The sequence below is a fragment of the Neophocaena asiaeorientalis genome, unplaced genomic scaffold, assembly GCF_003031525.2.
Source record: "Neophocaena asiaeorientalis asiaeorientalis breed wild unplaced genomic scaffold, Neophocaena_asiaeorientalis_V1.1 scaffold40, whole genome shotgun sequence".
In the NCBI taxonomy this organism is placed as follows: domain Eukaryota; kingdom Metazoa; phylum Chordata; class Mammalia; order Artiodactyla; family Phocoenidae; genus Neophocaena; species Neophocaena asiaeorientalis.
In genome coordinates, this window is record NW_020185335.1 from 3,239,125 (window position 1) to 3,258,839 (window position 19,715).

At 44.7% G+C, this 19,715-nt stretch overlaps 1 protein-coding gene across 1 annotated transcript in view; it reads right to left on the reverse strand.

Moving 5' to 3' along the window:
* Positions 1 to 1,396: 1,396 nt before the first annotated feature.
* Positions 1,397 to 19,715, reverse strand: part of GLG1 (golgi glycoprotein 1) — a 150,461-nt gene continuing 132,142 nt past the window's right edge. The window contains exons 19-26 of the mRNA XM_024735478.1: positions 14,008 to 14,145; positions 12,510 to 12,633; positions 11,520 to 11,662; positions 11,226 to 11,327; positions 10,163 to 10,270; positions 8,281 to 8,401; positions 7,545 to 7,651; positions 1,397 to 6,436 (exon numbers count right to left, since the gene is read on the reverse strand). Of these exons, the coding sequence (XP_024591246.1) occupies positions 6,269 to 6,436; positions 7,545 to 7,651; positions 8,281 to 8,401; positions 10,163 to 10,270; positions 11,226 to 11,327; positions 11,520 to 11,662; positions 12,510 to 12,633; positions 14,008 to 14,145 (1,011 nt within the window). The 3' untranslated portion in view covers positions 1,397 to 6,268. The remainder of the gene's footprint in view (positions 6,437 to 7,544; positions 7,652 to 8,280; positions 8,402 to 10,162; positions 10,271 to 11,225; positions 11,328 to 11,519; positions 11,663 to 12,509; positions 12,634 to 14,007; positions 14,146 to 19,715) is intronic.

Here is a 19,715-nt window from a genome sequence, read left to right on the forward strand (position 1 = left end):
TCAGTAGTTGTGGCTCATGGGCTCTAGGGCACAGGCCCAGTAGTTGTGGTGCACGGGCTTAGTTGCTCCGCGGCATGTGGGATCTTCCTGGACCAGGGCTCGAACCCGTAGTTCCCTGCATTGGCAGGCAGATTCTTAACCACTGCACCATCAGGGAAGTTCCTGCACCTCACTTTTTCATCTAAGTGAGAGACTTGGACAGTCTAAGCTTCTCCCCTTTTCGGCTAAAACTCTTTTGTTCTTAGTCCCTTTGGAAAACAGAGGCCAAACGCCTCTGAGGATTGAAGTTGGCCAAGGATCTTTTACCAGAAAAATCACACACAGAATTTGGGAGTGGGGCAATTCATTCAGAGACTGCTAAGGTGTCAGCCAGGCAACAGGTGAGCCATTCACTGCTGCGGTGTCCCCTCGGGGGGCTGAGGGCAGCTTGGCCGGGGGGCCACTTCTCCCTTGTAGAGATACAGGTGACGAGGAGCCTGAACCCACAGCTCATGTCCTACACTTACACCAAAGCAGGGTAGCCTCTCCAGGGCATGCATTCAGGGCTGACGGCTGCCCTGAGCCTCCTAGATAAAGGAATATTCACATTGGGACTCAAAATGCCCCTCAACCGCTCCCTCCTTTCTTCTTCTACTCTTCACCTTCTCCCATGTCCACTGTACACATAGGCCTACTATCTCCTAAGTGACAGTTGCTGAAAATGGATTTGAGGAGTTCTGAGAAGAAACCCTGGGTTCCAGGTTATCCCTCCTTTCTCACTGAACATCCCATTTCATTACTTGAATATTAGTACAGCCATTACTACTTGAAGAAATCCTTGCTACTATGCAGTTCCTTAAGCTGTTACTTTTTAACAGCCGGATGCACATTGGCTTTGCTGAGAGTAGAGGAGGTAGAAGACAAGGTTCGGGAAGGGTGTCATGAGGTCACTGACCTCAGGGGTGGGTTGCTGGAAGGGGGAGGCAAGCACTGACTAAACGCAGACATAGCAGGGCTCAGAATATAAATGTGGCCTAGTTCTGGGCCTGAATGGGAAGGAGGCCATCAGAGACCAGGTGCCATCCATGTGTCACATCTGTAAGGAGAAGTTCCAGGTATGTGTCCCCTCCAGGAAGGAGCCTCATCACATGGCTTAAACACATCAGTAGAATGAACAAGTCTGGACACATGAGCTTGAGAGTCAGAAAACCCCAGATCTGGCTTCCAGCTCTCCTGTAAAGGCCTATGGTCCTACTCTGTTTGACCTAATTAGCCAAGAACACGGACATTCTAACAGTAAGTTCCTGAGCGTCAGTGGCAAGCTTACAGTCAGTACTCACAGCTCCGGAGACTTCTTCCAGCAGAGCATGTGGCTGGAGGAGAGTCCTCCCAGTCACCACAGAGAAAATTTAACAAGTAAAAACCTGCAAACTCTTTATTAAATTCTCCCATTTCATCTGTACAGAAAAAAATGCACATTATGTTCAGAATCTCAGTAACATCTCAAAATTACACAGCATGAACATGTAAAAACAAGAAACTTCCAGGATTTTATACATAGAAAGGAAAACCATTTACAAAAGAGGCTTGTTAGTTTTACTTTTCTTTTTTTCCTTCTTAAAAAAAAAAGTTAAAGGCCTAAGATCTCACACAGCATTTGCTGTACAGTCTGTTTTCCTGCTTCGATTGACCTGGGAACATGGTGTTGGGAGAAGCCGCTCAGGAAGCCTCGGGCTGCCAGCCCCTCCCGTCGGTCACTCACTCTAGTGCCCCTCAGTCTGACAGGGGACCTGTTCAAACCATCTAGCGTGTGTGGTACAGGGCCTGCTGGGCTCTGGGGTCCAGCTGTCAATTCTACGTTGGGGGGAAGGCGAAACAGAATATAGAGGCACTATCTGAATTTTCTCCTTGCCCAAGGAGATTCCTCCACTGCATGTATGCCAACACCCCTACCTGTGCGTTGTGGCAGCTCTTGGGAAGGGAGAAGGAGAGGAAGCCACCATCAGGATCCTGTCACTACCAGCCCGAGCAGACAGTCCCACCTTTGTGCTCCAGATGACAAACAGTCCCTGGGTCTCCACAGTGATCTCACTAGATGGCCTGGATGAACCTGTCACTCTGAAGAGTCAGTCTTGGTTTGCTAATGACTGATCTTTTGTCTGGGGTCTGGGCAGGAAGGGGGATTCGGCTTCAAATTTGATTGCCCTGACATGTGACCCTGGTCCTACGGGAGAGGAGGACCAAGAGGAGTGTAGTGGGAGAGATGACCAACCAAGACACGTGAGAGAGAGACGGAGACCAGAACATCAGCTCTGGCCCCAGGCCCTTTGGGAATTGAAGACCAGTGCGGAAGAGGGGACTTAGGAGTGGAGTATCCCTAAAGGCCTGGGGGAAACTCAGGGCACTGGAATGCTGCATTTTATAAAATTACTTAGGTGCTGTCCAAATGGTGAGAATAAATAAAAGGAGTCTTCGAGGTTTTTCAAATTTCCTAAGAATCAGAAATGTAAGTAAACATACCAAAATGCACATGATCCAAAAAGCCATATTCTTCTTTTTGTTCTACGGCCCAAATTTAGTTTGAATGTGTCAGGCTGTGTTGGCTGGCTTCTAAGGGTCCCTACTCCAGGTTCCTTCTCTGTATCTACTTGCTTGGAGTAAGTTATATGCAGAAAACGTTTACTTTTTGGTGGGGGAGGGGAAGAAATGGGATGGGGAGGCCTTTTCTCAGAGGAACTTGAGACCAGGTAAGGAGGTCCCACAAAGCAACCTACCCCTCTCTGGGTGACTCACACTAGTGGGGTTCTTTAGGATAGAAGTGGTACTACAAGCCTGGAGGTGGCACAGAAGTCAGGCTCATATAGGAGAGTGAATCTTCCTTTGGGAAGGTGGAGGGAGGTCAGCACTCTGTCTGATAAAACGTAAACGATCCTACGACTCTTTACTACTGGCTTCTCTTGTTACTTGACCTCAGGAAACAGGAAGAAATGAAATCTGATGGTAATTTCCTGTCACACCTAGGAAAGCAGAATCTCCCTCCTTCCCAGTGTCCCCAAGAAGAATACGTGCAGGATGTGAGACAGTTAAAGGCCTGCAATGAATACAAGTCAACACCTGCTCACTCAGTATTAGAATTCCCCTCGCTTCTAAGGATGCACTGGCTCAGAACAAGCTGATGGGATCCATAGCACTGGGCCTGGTAGTGGTACCAGAATTTTAGGGAACGCTAAGAAGGAAGGCTTTCCTGCTGGAGTGAACCCAAGCCCGAGCGATGGCTCCCACCTCAGAGCATCTTGCTAGCAGACTTCTCTTGGGACAGCAACAATAGCAGAGAAAGGCCAGGGATGCACCAGGGTCAAGGTCTCACTCCCACAGCCACCCTTCTGTGTGAGAAACTCCGATGCAGGGAGAAGACAGCCTTGTTCTTGACGTTCTGCTCAGATTTCTGATCTCCTGCACTGCAGGGCCTCCAGCCCAGAGACTGACCTCCTGGCACCTCTGGGGTGTTGTAGAGACACCAAGTCTGAGTCTCTGAGACACTGGTGTGAGCTGACAAGGCCTGATGAGTTCTCTGGCTACTGTAATCTTCAGCAAGTGCTTGGAAACTTGGCCTTGGACAAAAACCCTACCTGCTGCTTATGTTATTGTTCATGGGCTAGACATCAGAAGAGAAAAAGGACACAGGTCTGTCATCAGCTCCACTAGGGCCATGGTTTCTTCTTGACTAATTCTTGACTAGCCGATTTACCCAAGAGTGACCTATGAGCCCAGTAACCAGAGGTGTCCCAGAACCTGTTTTGTTACACCAATGAGGTACAGAAATGGATATAGCTGGGCTGTAGTTTCAGATGGTGCTGGGCCCCTTGGATGCAGGAAACTGCTCAGTCATATGAAACTATTCTAAAGACCAGTCACTGAAACTATTCCAAGTCGGATGGTGAAATGTTTTCTGACAACGAGCAATCAAAGATACCGGCCGAGTTATCCCTTCTATCTGTCCGGATCATTCCTAAAGATGACAAATGTTTCAAGAATCAAACTCCTTTTCAAACTTCCAGATCTGCTGCAGACAACTGAGATCATCTCTCAGTTCAGAAAGAACAAAAGTATCTAGACACATTAAACTATGGAGATGTTTTACATACACTGGGAGGGAGACTGCAGAGATGGAGAATGGTACTCCCACGCTCATCAAACAGGGAACAGTCATTCTATCCTGTAAACCACATCAGACACGTCAGTGGGGGCCTGTGTACAGATATATCCCCGGTCCTCGATCCCAGACCCCACCACCCAGGGGGGAGCCCCTGGAGGTGGACTATCTAGATCAGCTCAGTTCAGTCCAAAAGTGGTGGTAGGAGGGGGCGCTGCTCGGACTCCAAGAGTTTCAAGTTTTATGAGGCTGAAGAACCCCAGGACAGTTGCTAAGAATCAGGAAGACCCTAAGAGCAGGACTTGGGGGACCAAGCAGCTTGGAAGCTCCCCTTCATGACTTGGAGTACCCTAGGCAGGGGGGATATGCAGCTTCTAGAACCCACTGCCTCCAGGAAGGGTAGTAAAAAGGAAAAAGAAAGAAAAAGAAGAAAACCACAGTATTCAAATATATGTCAGTCAGGTTAGACAAGGAGTCATTTGGATCAACCGAGCCACAAACTGACCCACTTTGTACTGAACACATTCCAGGGAAGACAGATGTGGGGAGGTCCCTCAGCACGTGTGCACAGCGGCAAAGAGGCGCAGGGCAAGGGATGGAGCATGGTCTACGTGGACAGTTTTAGGCACGTGATTTATAATACTTTGTGGAGTCTAACAGGTTAATAAAATATATATTATATAAATATATCTTCTATTGTACACGCCGCCCTCTTGTGCAGCCACTGGATTCCATGCCCCAAGCTCAAGTCCAGGTGCACCAGGTTGAACTGTGATGCCTGCACTCCTCCCTCTTTATACTCCAAGCCTGTCATCTCTACACTGGAGGGACGAGGGATGGTCAGGAATATTGCTTCCATAAAGCTCAGATTCAGGAAACACTGATGAATCATCGAAGCACATTGAGCCAGTGCCGACTGTAGTGGGTGTATGCAGCAAACGGACAGAAAGAAAAAACGGAGGAACGCCTCCATCTTTTAATGTAGTAATTTTCCACACCCTCTCCACGCAGAGGCCTAAAGGAGCTTGTCTGGGAAGGTGGCCTTGAACCTGCAGAAAGGTCAGGTTGGACTGCCAGTCACACCCTGAGACCAGGCTAAGTCTTTATAAGCCATTGTCTCACCTGGGAAGTAAAGCAAAGTCAAACAATCCCCCACTCCTCCTTCCTGCCCTGAGCCCCGGCCCCCAGAGTCACGGCCTCCCGGTGAAGCGGAGGGCTTCTGGAGGAACTGCCACCCCAGCAGGATCAATCCGAACGCGGCTTGAGTCCTGCACTGCCCTGGAGGAGGAAGGTCACTGGGGCGCTCTGCCTTGGGCCTCAGGGTCCAGCCTCTCCGTGCAGATCAGTGGACTGATCAGCTGCACACACTTCTGATCCCCTCTCCAACCCACCTGCCCTCGGCCTAGGGAAGCTCATACTCTACTCCACTGAGCTGAGGAGATCACACAAACACCCACGGCTGTGGGGTCCTGACCAGCAGTGGCTCTACTAGGGTAGGAACTGGAAGGCATCACTGTTTCAGCAGAAGAAAACAAGACCCAAAGCGGGCTGGTTAGTCGTTTCCCACTACTCGGTGAAGTCCATGGCCCTGACGTGGGCCAAAGGTGCTGCTGAGAAGTAAGCAAGACATCCCAGTTATAGCATATTGGGTGGTGTGTTTCCCCTCTAAAGTCCTGCCTTCATTTTACACTGTCACACAGAAGAAATAACCCCATTGCTCAAATCAAGCCTGGAGGAGATGTGTTACTATATACATTTTTTTCTTTAAAAATTTCTTTTTTTTTTTTTTTTTGGTGTTTTTAAAAAAAAAATCATTTGAGTTGCAGGTCAGGTGAGTTGGTTCTGGAAGTACTGGTAGTTCCATCGGTATGAGAGACTTGTCTATGGGCAGGTAAACCCGGGTTTGCCAACAAAGGCAATACCCAAAGCGGCCAGCTGCTGCACAAATGGTCGAGGAGGAGGATACCGTGGACATGGGTGAAGTCTGAGACGGGACAATGCGGTGGATACCTGCTGCTGCTCTAACATGGGTGTTGGTGTCACCTCGCAGAAGGACGAGGTGAGTGGGTACGCTATACAGGAGGGCTGTACAAACTGGGCACTGGACAGGTAGTTCCTCTGGTGCTCAAGGTGGCTCTACCTGTCCTTGAGCTCTCGTGTCACTCGTTTGGTGATACGTCCACACATCAGGCCAATCAGGAACAGTATGCAGATGCTCCCACTGATCACAGAGAGAATGTAGTTCTTTGAAGGGGATGTCATCACCTGCATGGCGAGGTCAGAGAAGCCATCCGCTGGGGCCACCTGGAAAACACACAGGGGCATCATCCTCGGAGAGAAGTGGGCTGGGACAACGCTTGCTCTAACTTGCCCCCCTGGACTGCTACTGTAACTTAGGTCATTTCTTTTGGGGAGAGAGGAGGGCAACGGGCAAGAAAATCAAACACCGAGCTACAACTGTTTTTCCCGATCGTACAATTCATCACAGTGATCACTGCCGCCCACGCAGTAACAGCTCACACACTGAGGACCCGATGGTGTGCTGGCAAAGGGCTCAGCGTGTTTCAATCGTTTAGTCCTCACATTAGTCCTGGGACGTACATTTTACTACTCCCACATTACAGATGAAGACCTGGAGGCCCAAGGGGTGGGAAGTGGTCAAGTGACTTGCACAAGGTCACAGGTTCTTACATATTTTGATTTATTTTCTTCATGTTGCTGTCTTTTTAAAAACAAAGAGAAAAGCTGAGATTCTGTCGGGTGCTGATTCTCTGTCGTGACTTGTTTTCACTCACCATCATACCATCAGCATCCCCCCCCCAAAAACAACTTGCAAACATGACTTATGCTGACTGAATATACTTAATCACTCCCCCAGTCGTGGACACTCAGAGTCCTCAGTTCTCCTCAGTGCTTTCTCCAGTGGGCCTCTATGGTAGGCTACTATAGCAGAATCAGGACCAAAAGGCTCCCCAGGTGCACATGGACCTGTTCTGTTGAGTCTCAACTTAGCCTGGGTGCTGAAAAGGGTCCAGCCCAGAGAGGTCTGGGCTGCTTCTATGCTCCTCCATGTACCCAGCACAGAGCAAGGAGGCTCCAGATTAATCTGATTTAAGCACCAACATCTGCCAACAAAAAACTAGCAGCGGAGTCACTGTGAAGCAACGCTTGGCAGCTCAAAGGCGGAAACCAGTGACGAAAGAAGGGACTAATTAATGTCTCTGCTGTGCTATCTGGAGATGATGGCTCCAGGCTCACAGAGCCCAGGCGTCTTATGGTGCACTGAGAGATTTTTTCAAATAAACCTACTGCCAGTCTCACAACAAGGACAAGGAGGCCAGTGAAGTATCTCAAAGAGACCTGGGAAACTGACAGAGGAGACGCCACATCAGGTGATTCTCGTGGTCATTACCTTTGCTGCGTAACTCCACATTTCAATCCGGTCATTGAGGCGTTTTTTGCACTCAGGTTGTAACCTCACCCGCTTATCCTCCAGGGCCTCCATAAGGCAGGACATTTCTGTGCAACGGAAAGGGATAAGAAGCGTCTGAAGCTGTACAGAACAGAAATTTCGGTAAGGATGGGGAGAAGGGTACCTAAGCACCAGAGAATTCAGATCTGGAGGCTATACTAAGTTAAATCCCTTCAAGGACACTTAACCCAAGATCTACCATGGAGAAGAATAGTTAAGGTTGGCTGTCCAGAGTCTCTCTTAAAACCTCTCTCATTTTATTCATTGGACACACATGGCTCAGAAACAACCATATACCTGCCCAGGTTCCGCCTCACACAGAACCTGTCTGCTGAGCCCACTGTGGCCACCGGGGAAGCTGATGAAGCTGTTCAAGGTTGGACAAGGCAGGGAAGAGGGCCATGATGATAGCTTAACTTTTGTCTCCCTGATAAATAACTCAACTTCCTCTTATCATCAAATCTTTACCTCGGGTCATGGCTCTATCAGTTCAAACCTGCAGCAGGATTACTCCTAAACTCACTTTGCCACAAAGGCATCAACCAGGCCCCCAGTGGATGCTGTCTACGGTTGAGCTGCAGCTACAGAACAGAGTAGCTGGAACTGATGTCTCAGAGGGAGTCTTTGCTCCTCCCAAGATAGTTCAGACAGGGTCAGAGTGAACACCGTGACTTACGACGCCCTCGGCCGGGGGTGATGGCTGCACAGTGGTGTTTAATGTCCAGGGCACAAGCTGTATGAAGAACTGGGTCCACAAAGATGTCTGCTTTGCTTTCCTTCAGCATGTTTAACACTTCCTAAGAAGGGAAGATCATAGAGAGAGCTTTTATAGAGGAAATACATCAGATCTATTGTCTGTAAATACTTTACATACAAACAAAAAAGTCAAGGAGGGACGATTAAGCCAATAGAGGCTACTCTGAGATACGTGGCAATGTGGTGATGATGCAAAGAACGCAGACGGTTAGCATCCAATTTAATTCAGTAAATACAATTTGGGGACCTAGTGTATGCAGAGCTGTTTGCTAATAAGCAAAGCGAGGCAAGTTTAAGATCAGAATTGGGTTTTGGGCACTCTGGTATGCTATATTATTAAATACTAAGTGTTAGTGTTTATATTGATTTAATGCAGTTATTTTGTTACTTTATATGTCTGAAAATGTGAAAATTGAAAATCAGAGTAATAAGCTATATTAAAATTCCCAAACAGAAAGGTGCATTTGCAAAATGTTTCATTTTACTTCCATTATCCTCAAAAGGAAAGAAAGAACTGACAGAGCATAACTTCTACTGCAAGAATAATTCTTATTTGAGTTTAAAGATGTTCTGAACAACAGGAATACAAACATGATAGAACTGAAATCAACTCTGCAGACTCTCCATTTATACATGACGAAATTATAGCAGGTAAAAACAGTCAAAAATTGCTTTCTTAAGTAAAAATTACTTTGTGCTTCACAGACTGTAAAACAATAAAACAAACAAACAAAAACAAAAAAAAACCTGAAATGTTGTTCAAAAAGTCCTCCTTGAAGTTAAATGGGATAATTTGATGAAAAAGTATTCAAAGGAAAATATCTGGATTTAGCCTTTAGCCAACTTCTGCCACTCCTCAGACCATGTGGAATTAGAAACATTTTTAGCAGATGAAAATATCTGCACACAATATTCACAGTGACTCAGTAATATCATTGAAACACTTTTCCAAAAAGAGATTAAGTTTTTTAAAAAAGATCAAATACATTATTTCACTTTCAATTTTGTAAGATAATGCATGCTTAGCTATCTTTTTTTTTAATTAATTAATTTATTTTTGGCTGCGTTGGGTCTTTGTTGCCGCACGTGGGCTTTCTCTAGTTGTGGTGAGTGGGGGCTACTCTTTGTTGCGGTGTGTGGGCCTCTCATTGTGGTGGCTTCTCTCGTTGTAGAGCATGGGCTCTAGGCGCGTGGGCTTCAGTAGTTGTGGCACACAGGCTCAGCAGTTGTGGCTTGTGGGCTCTAGAGGGCAGGCTCAGTAGTTGTGGCTCACAGGCTCTAGAGCGCAGGCTCAGTAGTTGTGGCACACAGGCTTAGTTGCTCCACAGCATGTGGGATCTTCCCAGACCAGGGCTCGAACCTGTGTCCCCTGCACTGGCAGGAGGATTCTTAACCACTGCCTCACCAGAGAAGTCCAGCTATCATATTTTGATAAATTTGTTTTTATGTGATGTTTCTGAAATGAACTGAATTTGTAGTTTCATTGACTTTTACAAATGCAGTACGCTTACTGATATATTGGAATTGACATTTTACTTTGGCATAGCACTTAAACAATAACCTTAAACAATGGTCTAGTCATGGGGATGAGACATATTCTCGAGTAATTAGTACATGTGAAAGACTATTTAAGTTACAGACAATTAACGGTCAAAAGGCAAATTAGTTTGGTAAGAGGGAACAAGATAGAATTCTGGGAAGGAAGGTTTAGATTTGATCAGTAAGATGTACAGACTATAGCTTTAAGAGGAAGAAGAGCAGAGAAAAGCAAGTGAGAGAAAATGGTGACTGATGGTAGTTACCTTTTTACACATTTCTGTTTTGATTTTGAGCAGGTTCACTTTGAGGCACTCCTCTACTTGACCTGTCTGCTCCTGGGCTGCTGCTTCTTCGGCACATAGACTGGCAATCTGTTCAGGACACACAAAAAACAAGGGAACCCCTACTCTCACGAGACACCTTGGTCTCTGAAGCATGTCGATTGGAGATCCTCCCACACATGTGCCCGGGGCTCTTCTCAAATGGATTCCTGGTGGATTTCACTCCCCTCCCTCCCATATGGGATGCCAGGCTCTGTTCTCCTTCACAAGGACTGGCACAGTATTGAAAAACAGTCAATACATGTATCTTCATGCTGTCAACCCCAAGACCTGAGTCAGACTGTCCCAGGGCTGGTCACAAAGAAGGCTACTCTCTGATTCCTCAAGAGGAAGGTCATACAGCCAAGTAAAATCCTAAAAGCAAATGCTTGACATTGACAGAGGTTCAGAGTCAACCCAGCTACACAACTTGGAAACACACACACACACACACACACACACACACACACACACACACACACACAAAGGGGTCCTGACACATAGCCTGCAGCACAGTTAAAAATTTAACCTTCTTTGGACAGCTTTGTGAGTAAGCTTTTTTGAAATATCTTTAGCTATGTTCCCATAAAATGGACATATGTTGAACAAGGTTCACTACATGACCTTTTCTAGCTAGAAAGTCAAGTAATATCCAAGAACTGGCACTTCGTTAGAGGCATTACAGGAGCACTTTTATCCTTCTGGCAAGTGTTGGGAGTATTCTGCGTTGAACATCAGAATAAGGAGAGGGAAGAACAAACTAGATGTAGACAGATATAATAAAAAAAAAACGCTGTTCAATAGAGAAATATGGAATCAAAACTGAATAGTGATAGGACTAAGGACAAACCAAATTCAGTGTTACACAGAACCAGGAACTCAGACAGTGGAGAGCCTAGAAGAGCCCTGGATTCAGGGCTGAAGGGAAACAGAGTAAAGAACTTTTCTCCAGTAAAAACTTCTCTGACCAGCTCTGTTTACAACCAGTTTTGTCCCCAAATCCTACCTCATCCGAGCAGTGTAGCTGGAGCTGAGGATCGAGTCGGTAATCTAGAGCAGACTCCTGGATAATAATCCGGATCTGGTCTTCACAGTCTGAAGAGAGGCGCTAAATGTGACAAGGGAGAGTATGTTAGCCTATTAGAACACGTCAGCTTTTTATCTGGGCCCTGGCTTGGGGAAGGTGTGCAAAAAGGTCTTGGGGAAAGTAGCAGCAAGCTATGGACCTCCAAAGAAAAAACTGCCAGGACTAGTGGAGGTTCCATAAGTACACCTCTGTGGAAAGCCCAGGGCAGTTTACCTGGTCAGCATATCTCAACTTGAGGCAAGAGATGACTTGACCTTCTAACTCCGAATCATCCTTGGCCTTAGTCAGGATACCATGACAGAATTTAGGAATGTCAGCTTTACAGGCTTTCCTTAGCACAGGGTTTAAGCGGTAATCTAGAGCAGAAAGTAATAAGCACATGATAAAACACTCCACCAGGATTCACAAATGTTTTGAGATCCACTTACCCAAAGGGGGCATATTATGTCAACGACCACTAATAAACCACTGATTTGTTTATGCGGTAAATGTTTACTGAGCTCTCACTACACTGTTCTATTTTATTTTATTTTTGGCCATGTCCTGCGGCTTGTGGGATTGAACCTGGGCCATGGCAGTGAAAGCCCAGAATCCTAACTAGGCCACCAGGGAACTCCCCCAACACACTGTTTTAAATCAACAATATACTGTGGTGGAAGAGCAGACGTGGAGACCCCCAGGAAATGTACTCCGCAGCAGCTCTGCAGGATCTATTGGGGCCAACATTCTAAGCAGTCCTCACAAAAAGTTAGCAGACATCAGCAACCTTCCCTATGATACATATTTTTGAAAATTCTGAGAACAGAATATCCAACTCAACTTGACCACTAAGTTACAAGGTCTTGCAACTCAGAGCTTAAATTTCTCTGTTCTAAAACAGATTACCCATATATTCTCCTGCCACATGCGTGAAGTTTTACTAAATTTCTAGACTTTTCAACGGATTTTACCCCTAATTCGTTTTGTACACCCTTCAAAGGCAAGTTTCCTATGTTTTCAGCCTCCTCTTCCCCATGACTTTCATTCTGTTCTTCTAGAAGCCCTTCAAGGAAGAAGTACGTCACTTTGCTCATCACATCCAGACTCTTTCCTTAACATTCAGGAGCAACAAAGCACCTTTAGTTTAATTAGGCAAGTATATGCCCACTCAATTCCTTTCAAGCCATACCCAGCAGGACCAGGAAAGCCACGCCAAAATGTTACCAGTGTTCTGGGTGATCTGGCGCTTGGTTATCATCTGTTTGCATTTGGGATCCATCAGTTCACTGTTCTTATTTTGCTTCAAGCATTGCAACATCGTTTTGGAATCCGCTTCTGGACAGAATCTCTGCAGAGAAACAAAGTTTTATAGAAGTAGTTACCCAAATATGGCAATTAACACCATATTTATCACTCTTACATCTTTTGGGGAGCTTATGACAGAACCTAAAGGCATCACTTGGGACGAGAAATGGTAAGCCTGAATAATCACCCAGCCTCAAGTTCCCCTTTATCTATTCTCTACTATATTTCTCACATTTCTTTCTACTACCTGTTTCCTATTTTGGATAGGATGCATTCCCGACTTACATGGCTATGCTACATTACACGGCCTCTCATAAGCTTACAGACTGTTTATGCATGAACGTAACATTGTACCAGGTGACCACGTAGCCCTCAAGCCACATCTACCCAATCCCAATGGGAAATTTAGGAATTACCCAGCAACCAGTGTGAACAGGGATGTGGGGGAAGGACCTATCTGGCTCACCCCTTTAACCAGAGGGGCTATAATCCTACCAAATCCTGCAGAGCCAGCCCCTGTACACTTGTTAGTGTCCTTGAAGTCAGAGATTCATTTTGGACTAGTGATAAACTCCATCTCTATCTGCTAGTCCACAGTCTATTAATTATAGTCCACTGTTATCTTAATATGGGGACACGGATTGCTGACTGATTTTTATAGAAGTCATCAAAATCTTACAAACCTCCCTCAAGTCAGAGCCTGACATTTCCACTTTTACAGAGGACTCAACTCTTCCAGACCCAGCTAAGGAGACTTCTAACTTTCACAGTTCTCTGTGGAGTTTATTGATAGGGTGAGGAGTATCTTTTATTTTATTTTAAAGGGGAGCTGAAATAAGGGGCTAGCACTTTAAGTTTAATCTCTCTGTACGTGTGGACAAATAAAGGAACTGACATCCAGGTTCTCCAGTCAGCCCTGCTGCAGGGGGCATTTATTGGAGAAGTAAATGAAGCAAAACAACCTGTAGAACAAAAAAAGCCTTTGATGGTGATAGATGGATGATCAGGACATTTGATGGTGGCTTCCTCAGTATACCTACCACCAACCGCGCTCAAAACCAATCACATATTTAATGGACATCTATTTACTTCTTCCTGAGGTCAAAGTGAGGTTAGCTACCTTAGCTTAGTGGTTCTGAAACTTGAGCTTCATTGGAACCCCCGGGGGCTTGTGAAAACAGAGGGCGCCACTCCCAGAGCTTGACTCAGAGATCTGGGTGGGGCCTGAGACTTTGTAAGTTCCCAGGTGGTGCTGACGCTGCAGGTCTAGGGACCAGACTTCGAGAACCACAGCCGTAGCTGTATAAAGCAGGTTGACATTGAGAGATTATATGAATTTTCTCTGAAATTTAAAGAAGTTTGTGTTTTTGTTACGTTGACTTACCCTGTGCTCAACCCTTGGTTTTGGGTCCCTTACCTTTATCATCTGCTTGCAGACTCTCATGAGTGTATAGTCTAGTTCTGGGTCCATCATCTCTGTCTCCTGCAGCTTAAAGACTTTCTGGTGGCAACGGGTGCTCAGCTGCTTCTTGTTTTCTTTCAGACATTCAATAATCTAGGGCATAACAGTTACGGGCAAGTTAAGAGGTGGATCAGGTATTGATAATCCATGTTCTCTGACTGAAGCATTAAGTTCTTAGTACGTTCCTCACTTTTCTATACAGGTACCTTTCATTTCTAATTCCTAGGTAATAGGAATCAGGATTTCCTCACAAAGGAGAATTATATTTATAGATTTACAACCCCAGGGCTAATAGCAAACCAAATGTATAAAAATTATGGATAAAGAGCAGGTTGTACTGGAGTCTAAGGGGAAGGAAACCCTCTCAAGATTCCTGGTTTCTTCTTCCTTCCAGGGCTATTCCTTGTCAAGATCCCTTTTGGAGCATACATCAGGCTCTCTGCCTTTCCCTGGAGCAATAACCCTGACTCGACAGCAAGCACAAGCCAGGAAGTTCAGTTCAACTCACCATTTACCACAAGAGAACAGAGCATTAGATGCCAGCTATGAATGAGACTCAATCCTTACCTTTGAAGACTATACAGTCTCACAGGGCAAAGTTACATAAACAAACAACTACAATAAAAAAGATGAGTGACTTAACATAAAAGAATAAAGTGCCATGGGATAGATTTTAAGAGAGTGAATTAGGTGTATCCTAAAACCTCCCCTTCCCTACAACAAACTTTTAGCTACTATAAAAAAAAGATAAAGAAAGAAAGCAGATGGGAAGCTGCAGTAGCTAGGGCTGTAGCATGTAGTCATGAGACTTCTATGAAATCCTCAAGGCACAACCAAGAATCATCAAATACAGTTGACCCTTCAATGACAAGGGTTTGAACTACGCAGGTCCACTTATATGAGAATTTTTTCAATAGTAAACACTACAGTACTACATGATCTGTGACTGGTTGAATCTGTGGATGTGGAACTTAGATAGGGAGGGCCCAACATATATGGAGGGCTGACACTATACACAGGTTTTTAACTATGTGGACGTGCAGCACTCCTAACCCCATGCTGTTCAAGGGTCAACTGCAGTTAAGGGACACTAATACTGTAAGAAAGATGATAAACAAAATAAATCAAGGCCTCAGAACTGAGGGGGAAAGGCAACAGAGCAATCAAACGTATATTGAATATCTTCAGAACAACAGAGAAGAAAACAGTAAATAAGAATCAAGAACAGGTAGTTATGAGAAGAACCAATTAGAGATGTTACAAATGAAAAATAAGTGAAGGGGACAAGACGGTGGAGTAGTAGGACCTGAGCTCACCTCCACTCGCAAAAACACCAAAATCACAACTAACTGCTGAACAACCATCAAAAAAGACTGGAACCTACCAAAAAGACAGGCCACAGTGAGATGGTAGGAGGGGCGCATTAATGATACAATCAAATCCTATACCCACTGGGTGGGCGACCCACAAACTGGAAAGTAAGTGTATCGCAGAGGTTCTCCCATAGGAGTGAGAGTTCTGAGCCCCACCTCAGGCTCCCCAGACTGGGGGTCTGGCATCAGGAGGAGGAGCACGCAGAGCATTTGGCTTTGAAGGCCAGCAGGGCTTGATTCCAGGAACGCCACAGGACTGGGGGAAACAGAAACTCCACTCTTGGAGGGCTCACACAAGGTCTTGTGTGTACTAGGACCCAGGGGGAAAAGCAGTGACTTCATTGCTGGACTTGGAGGGTCTCCTAGAGAGGCAGGGGGTAGCTGTGGCTCACTGCAGGGACAAGGACATTGGTGGCAGAGGTACTGAGGAGTACTCATTGGCGTGAGCTGTCCCGGAGGCCACCATTTTGACACCAAGACATGGCCCCCACCCAACAGCCCTTAGGCTCCAGTGCTGGGACACCTCAGGCCAAACAACCAATGGGGCAGGAACGCAGCCCCACCCATCAACAGACAGGCTGCTTAAAGTCTTCCTGAGCCCACAGCCACCTCTAAACACACCCCACTGACACGGCCCTGCTCACCAGGAAACCTGCACAAGCCTCTTAGACCAGCCTCACCCACCAGGAGGCAGAAGCCAGAAGCAAGAGGAACTACAATCCTGAAGCCAGTGGGACCACAAACACAGAAAGTCTGACAAAATGAGATGGCAGAGGAATATGTTCCAGACGAAGGAAAAAAGATAAGACCCCAGAAGAACAACTAAGTAACGTGGAGCTAGGCAATCTACCTGAAAAGAACATTCAGAGTAATGATAGCAAAGATGATCCAAGATCTTGGAAAAACAATGGAGTTACAGACTGAGGAGATACAAGAAATGTTTAACAAAGAGCTAGAAGATATAAAGAAGAAACAAGCAGAGACGAACAATATAATAACTGGAATGAAAATACACCAGAAGGAATCAATAGCAGAATAAACGAGGCAGAAGAACAGATAAGTGAGCTAGAAGACAGAATGGTGGAAATCACTGCTGCAGAACAGAATTAAAAAAATAAAAAAGAATGAAAAGAAGTGAGGAGAGTTTAAGAGACCTCTGGGACAATGTTAAATGTAACAACATTTGCATTATAGGGGTCCCAGAAGAAGAAGAGAGAAAGGGCCTGAGAAAATATTTGAAGAGATGATAGCTGAAAACTTCCCTAACATGGGAAAGGAAACAGTCACCCAAGTCCAAGAAATGCAGAGAATTCCAGGCAGGATAAACCCAAGGAGGAACACACTGAGACACATATTAATCAAACTGACAAAAATTAAAGACAAGCAGGAAATATTAAAAGCAACAAATAACATACAAGGGAATTCCCATAAGGTTATCAGCTGATTTTTCAGCAGAAACTCTGCAGGCCAGAAGAGACTGGCATGATATATTTAAAGTGATGAAAAGGAAAAACACACAACCAAGAATACTCTACCCAACAAGGCTCTCGTTCAGATTTGATGGAGAAATCAAAAGCTTTCCGGATAAGCAAAAGTTAAGAGAATTCACCACCAAACCAGTTTTACAACAAATGCTAAAGGAACTTCTCTAGACAGAAAAGAAAAGGCCACAACTAGAAACAAGGAAAATATGAATGGGAAAGCTCACCAGGAAAGGCAAACATAGAGTAAAGGTAGGAAATCATCCACAAATATGGTATCAAAACCAGCAGTCATGAGAAGAGGAGAGTACAAATGCAGGATATTGGAAATGCATTGGAAATTAAGAGACCAGCAACTTAGGGCTTCCCTGGTGGCACAGTGGTTGAGAGTCCGCCTGCCGATGCAGGGGACACGGGTTTGTGCCCCGCTCCGGGAAGATCCCACATGCCGCGGAGCGGCTGGGCCCCCGGAGCCTGTGCTCCGCATTGGGAGAGGCCACAATAGTGAGAGGCCCGCGTACCACAAAAAAAAAAAAGAGACCAGCAACTTAAAACAATCTTGTGTATATATACAGACTGCTATATCAAAACCTCATGATAACCACTAACCAAAAATCTACAATAGATATACACACAAAGAAGAAAAAGGAATCCAAACACAACACTAAAGACAGTCATCAAATCACGAGAAGAGAACAAAAGAGAAAGGGAAGCAAAAAGACCTACAAAAACTAATCCAAAACAATTAACAAAATGGCAATAAGAACATACATATAGGTAATTACCTTAAATGTAAATGGATTAAATGCTCCAACCAAAAGACATAGACTGGCTGAATGGATACAAAAACAAGACCCATATATATGCCATCTATAAGAGACCCACTTCAGATCTAGGGACACAAACAGACTGAAAGTGAGGGTATGGAAAATGGTACTCCATGCAAATGGAAATCAAAAGAAAGCTGGAGTAGCAATACTCATATGAGACAAAATAGACTTTAAAGACTATTACAAGAGACAAAGAAGGACACTACGTGATGATCAAGGAGTCACTACAAGAAGATATAACAATTGTAAATATATATGCACCCAACATAGGAGTACCTCAATCTATAAGGCAAATGCTAACAGCCTTAAAAGAACAAATCATTAGTAACACAATAATAGTGGGGGACTTTAACACTGCACTTAACGTCAATGGACAGACAGAAAATCAATAAGGAAACATAGGCCTTAAATGACACATCAGACGAGATGGACTTAACTTTTATTTATAGAGCATTCCATACAAAAGGAGCAGAATGCACATTCTTTTCAAGTGCACATGGAACATTCTTCAGGATAGACCACATACTGGGCCATAAAGCAAGCCTCAGTAAATTTAAGAAAACTGAAATCATATCAAGCATCTTTTCCGACCACAACACTGTGAGATTAGAAATCAACTACAAGATAAAATAGCATCAGAAAACATAAAGTACATAGGGATAAATCTGACAAAAGATGTAGAAAAACTGTACACCAGAAACTAAAAATCATTGCAGATATAAACCAATAAGAAAACCTAAATAAATGATAATATGAGGGGAAAAACACCTTATCTATAGAGAAAGAGATTTTAGTAGACTGAATTTTGGTTCCCCAAAAGATATGTATAAGTCCTAAACCTGTAGTTGTGAATGTGAATATTTGGGACAAAAATTCTTTGCAAGTAATTAAGTGAGGAATCTCAAAATGAGATCATCCTGAGTTATCTGGATGGGCCCTAAATCTAATGTAAATGTCTTTATAAGTTTATAAGAATAAGAAAATATACATAATACACAGAGGAGAGACACAGAGGAGAAGGTCATGACAAGATGGAGGCAGAGACTGGAATCATGCATCCCCAAGTCAAGGACTGGAACCACCAGAAGATGGAAAAAGGAAGGAAGCATTCCGCCCTAGAGCCTTAGGAAAGAAAGCAGTCTTGCCAACACCTTGATTTCAGACTTCAGGCCTCCAGAACTGTGAAATAATAAATTTGTTTTAAGGCACCCAGTTTGTGGTAATTTGGCAGCTCTATGAAACTCATATACAGATGCAAGAATTACAGTGGACCTCTCATCAGAAACTATGCAGAAAACAGTGTGAAGCGAAATATTTAAAGTATTGAAAGAAAAAAAAAAATCCAGCAACCCAGAATTCTATATCCAGCAACCTAGAATTCTATATCCAGCAAAACTGTTCAGAAATGAAGAGAAGAGGGGCTTCCCTGGTGGCGCAGTGGTTGAGAGTCTGCCTGCCGATGCAGGGGACACGGGTTCATGCCCTGGTCCAGGAAGATCCCACATGCCGCAGAGCGGCTAGGCCTGTGAGCCATGGTCGCCGAGCCTGCGCGTCTGGAGCCTGTGCTCCACAACGGGACAGGCCACAACAGTGAGAGGCCCGTGTACAGCAAAAAAAAAAAAAAAATGAAGAGAAGATAGACTTTCTCACACAAACAAAAACAGGGAATTCATTGCCCATACATGCACTTTGTAAAAAAAATGTTAAAAAAGTTCTTTGGGCAGACGGGAAAATATATAGGTCAAAACCTTGGATCTACATAAAGCAAGGAAGAGCGTTAGAGAAGGAAAAAAGTGAAAAAAAAGATTTATTTTTCTTATTCTTAATTGACCTGATAACTGCCTAATAACAATGTACTGGGTGATCATAGCATATGCATAAAAAATGAATAATAGCAATGTCACAAGGGATGCGTGGAAGGAATTGCGAATGCTCTCTAATAAAATACATACACTATATGAGAAAAAAAAAGAAATGAA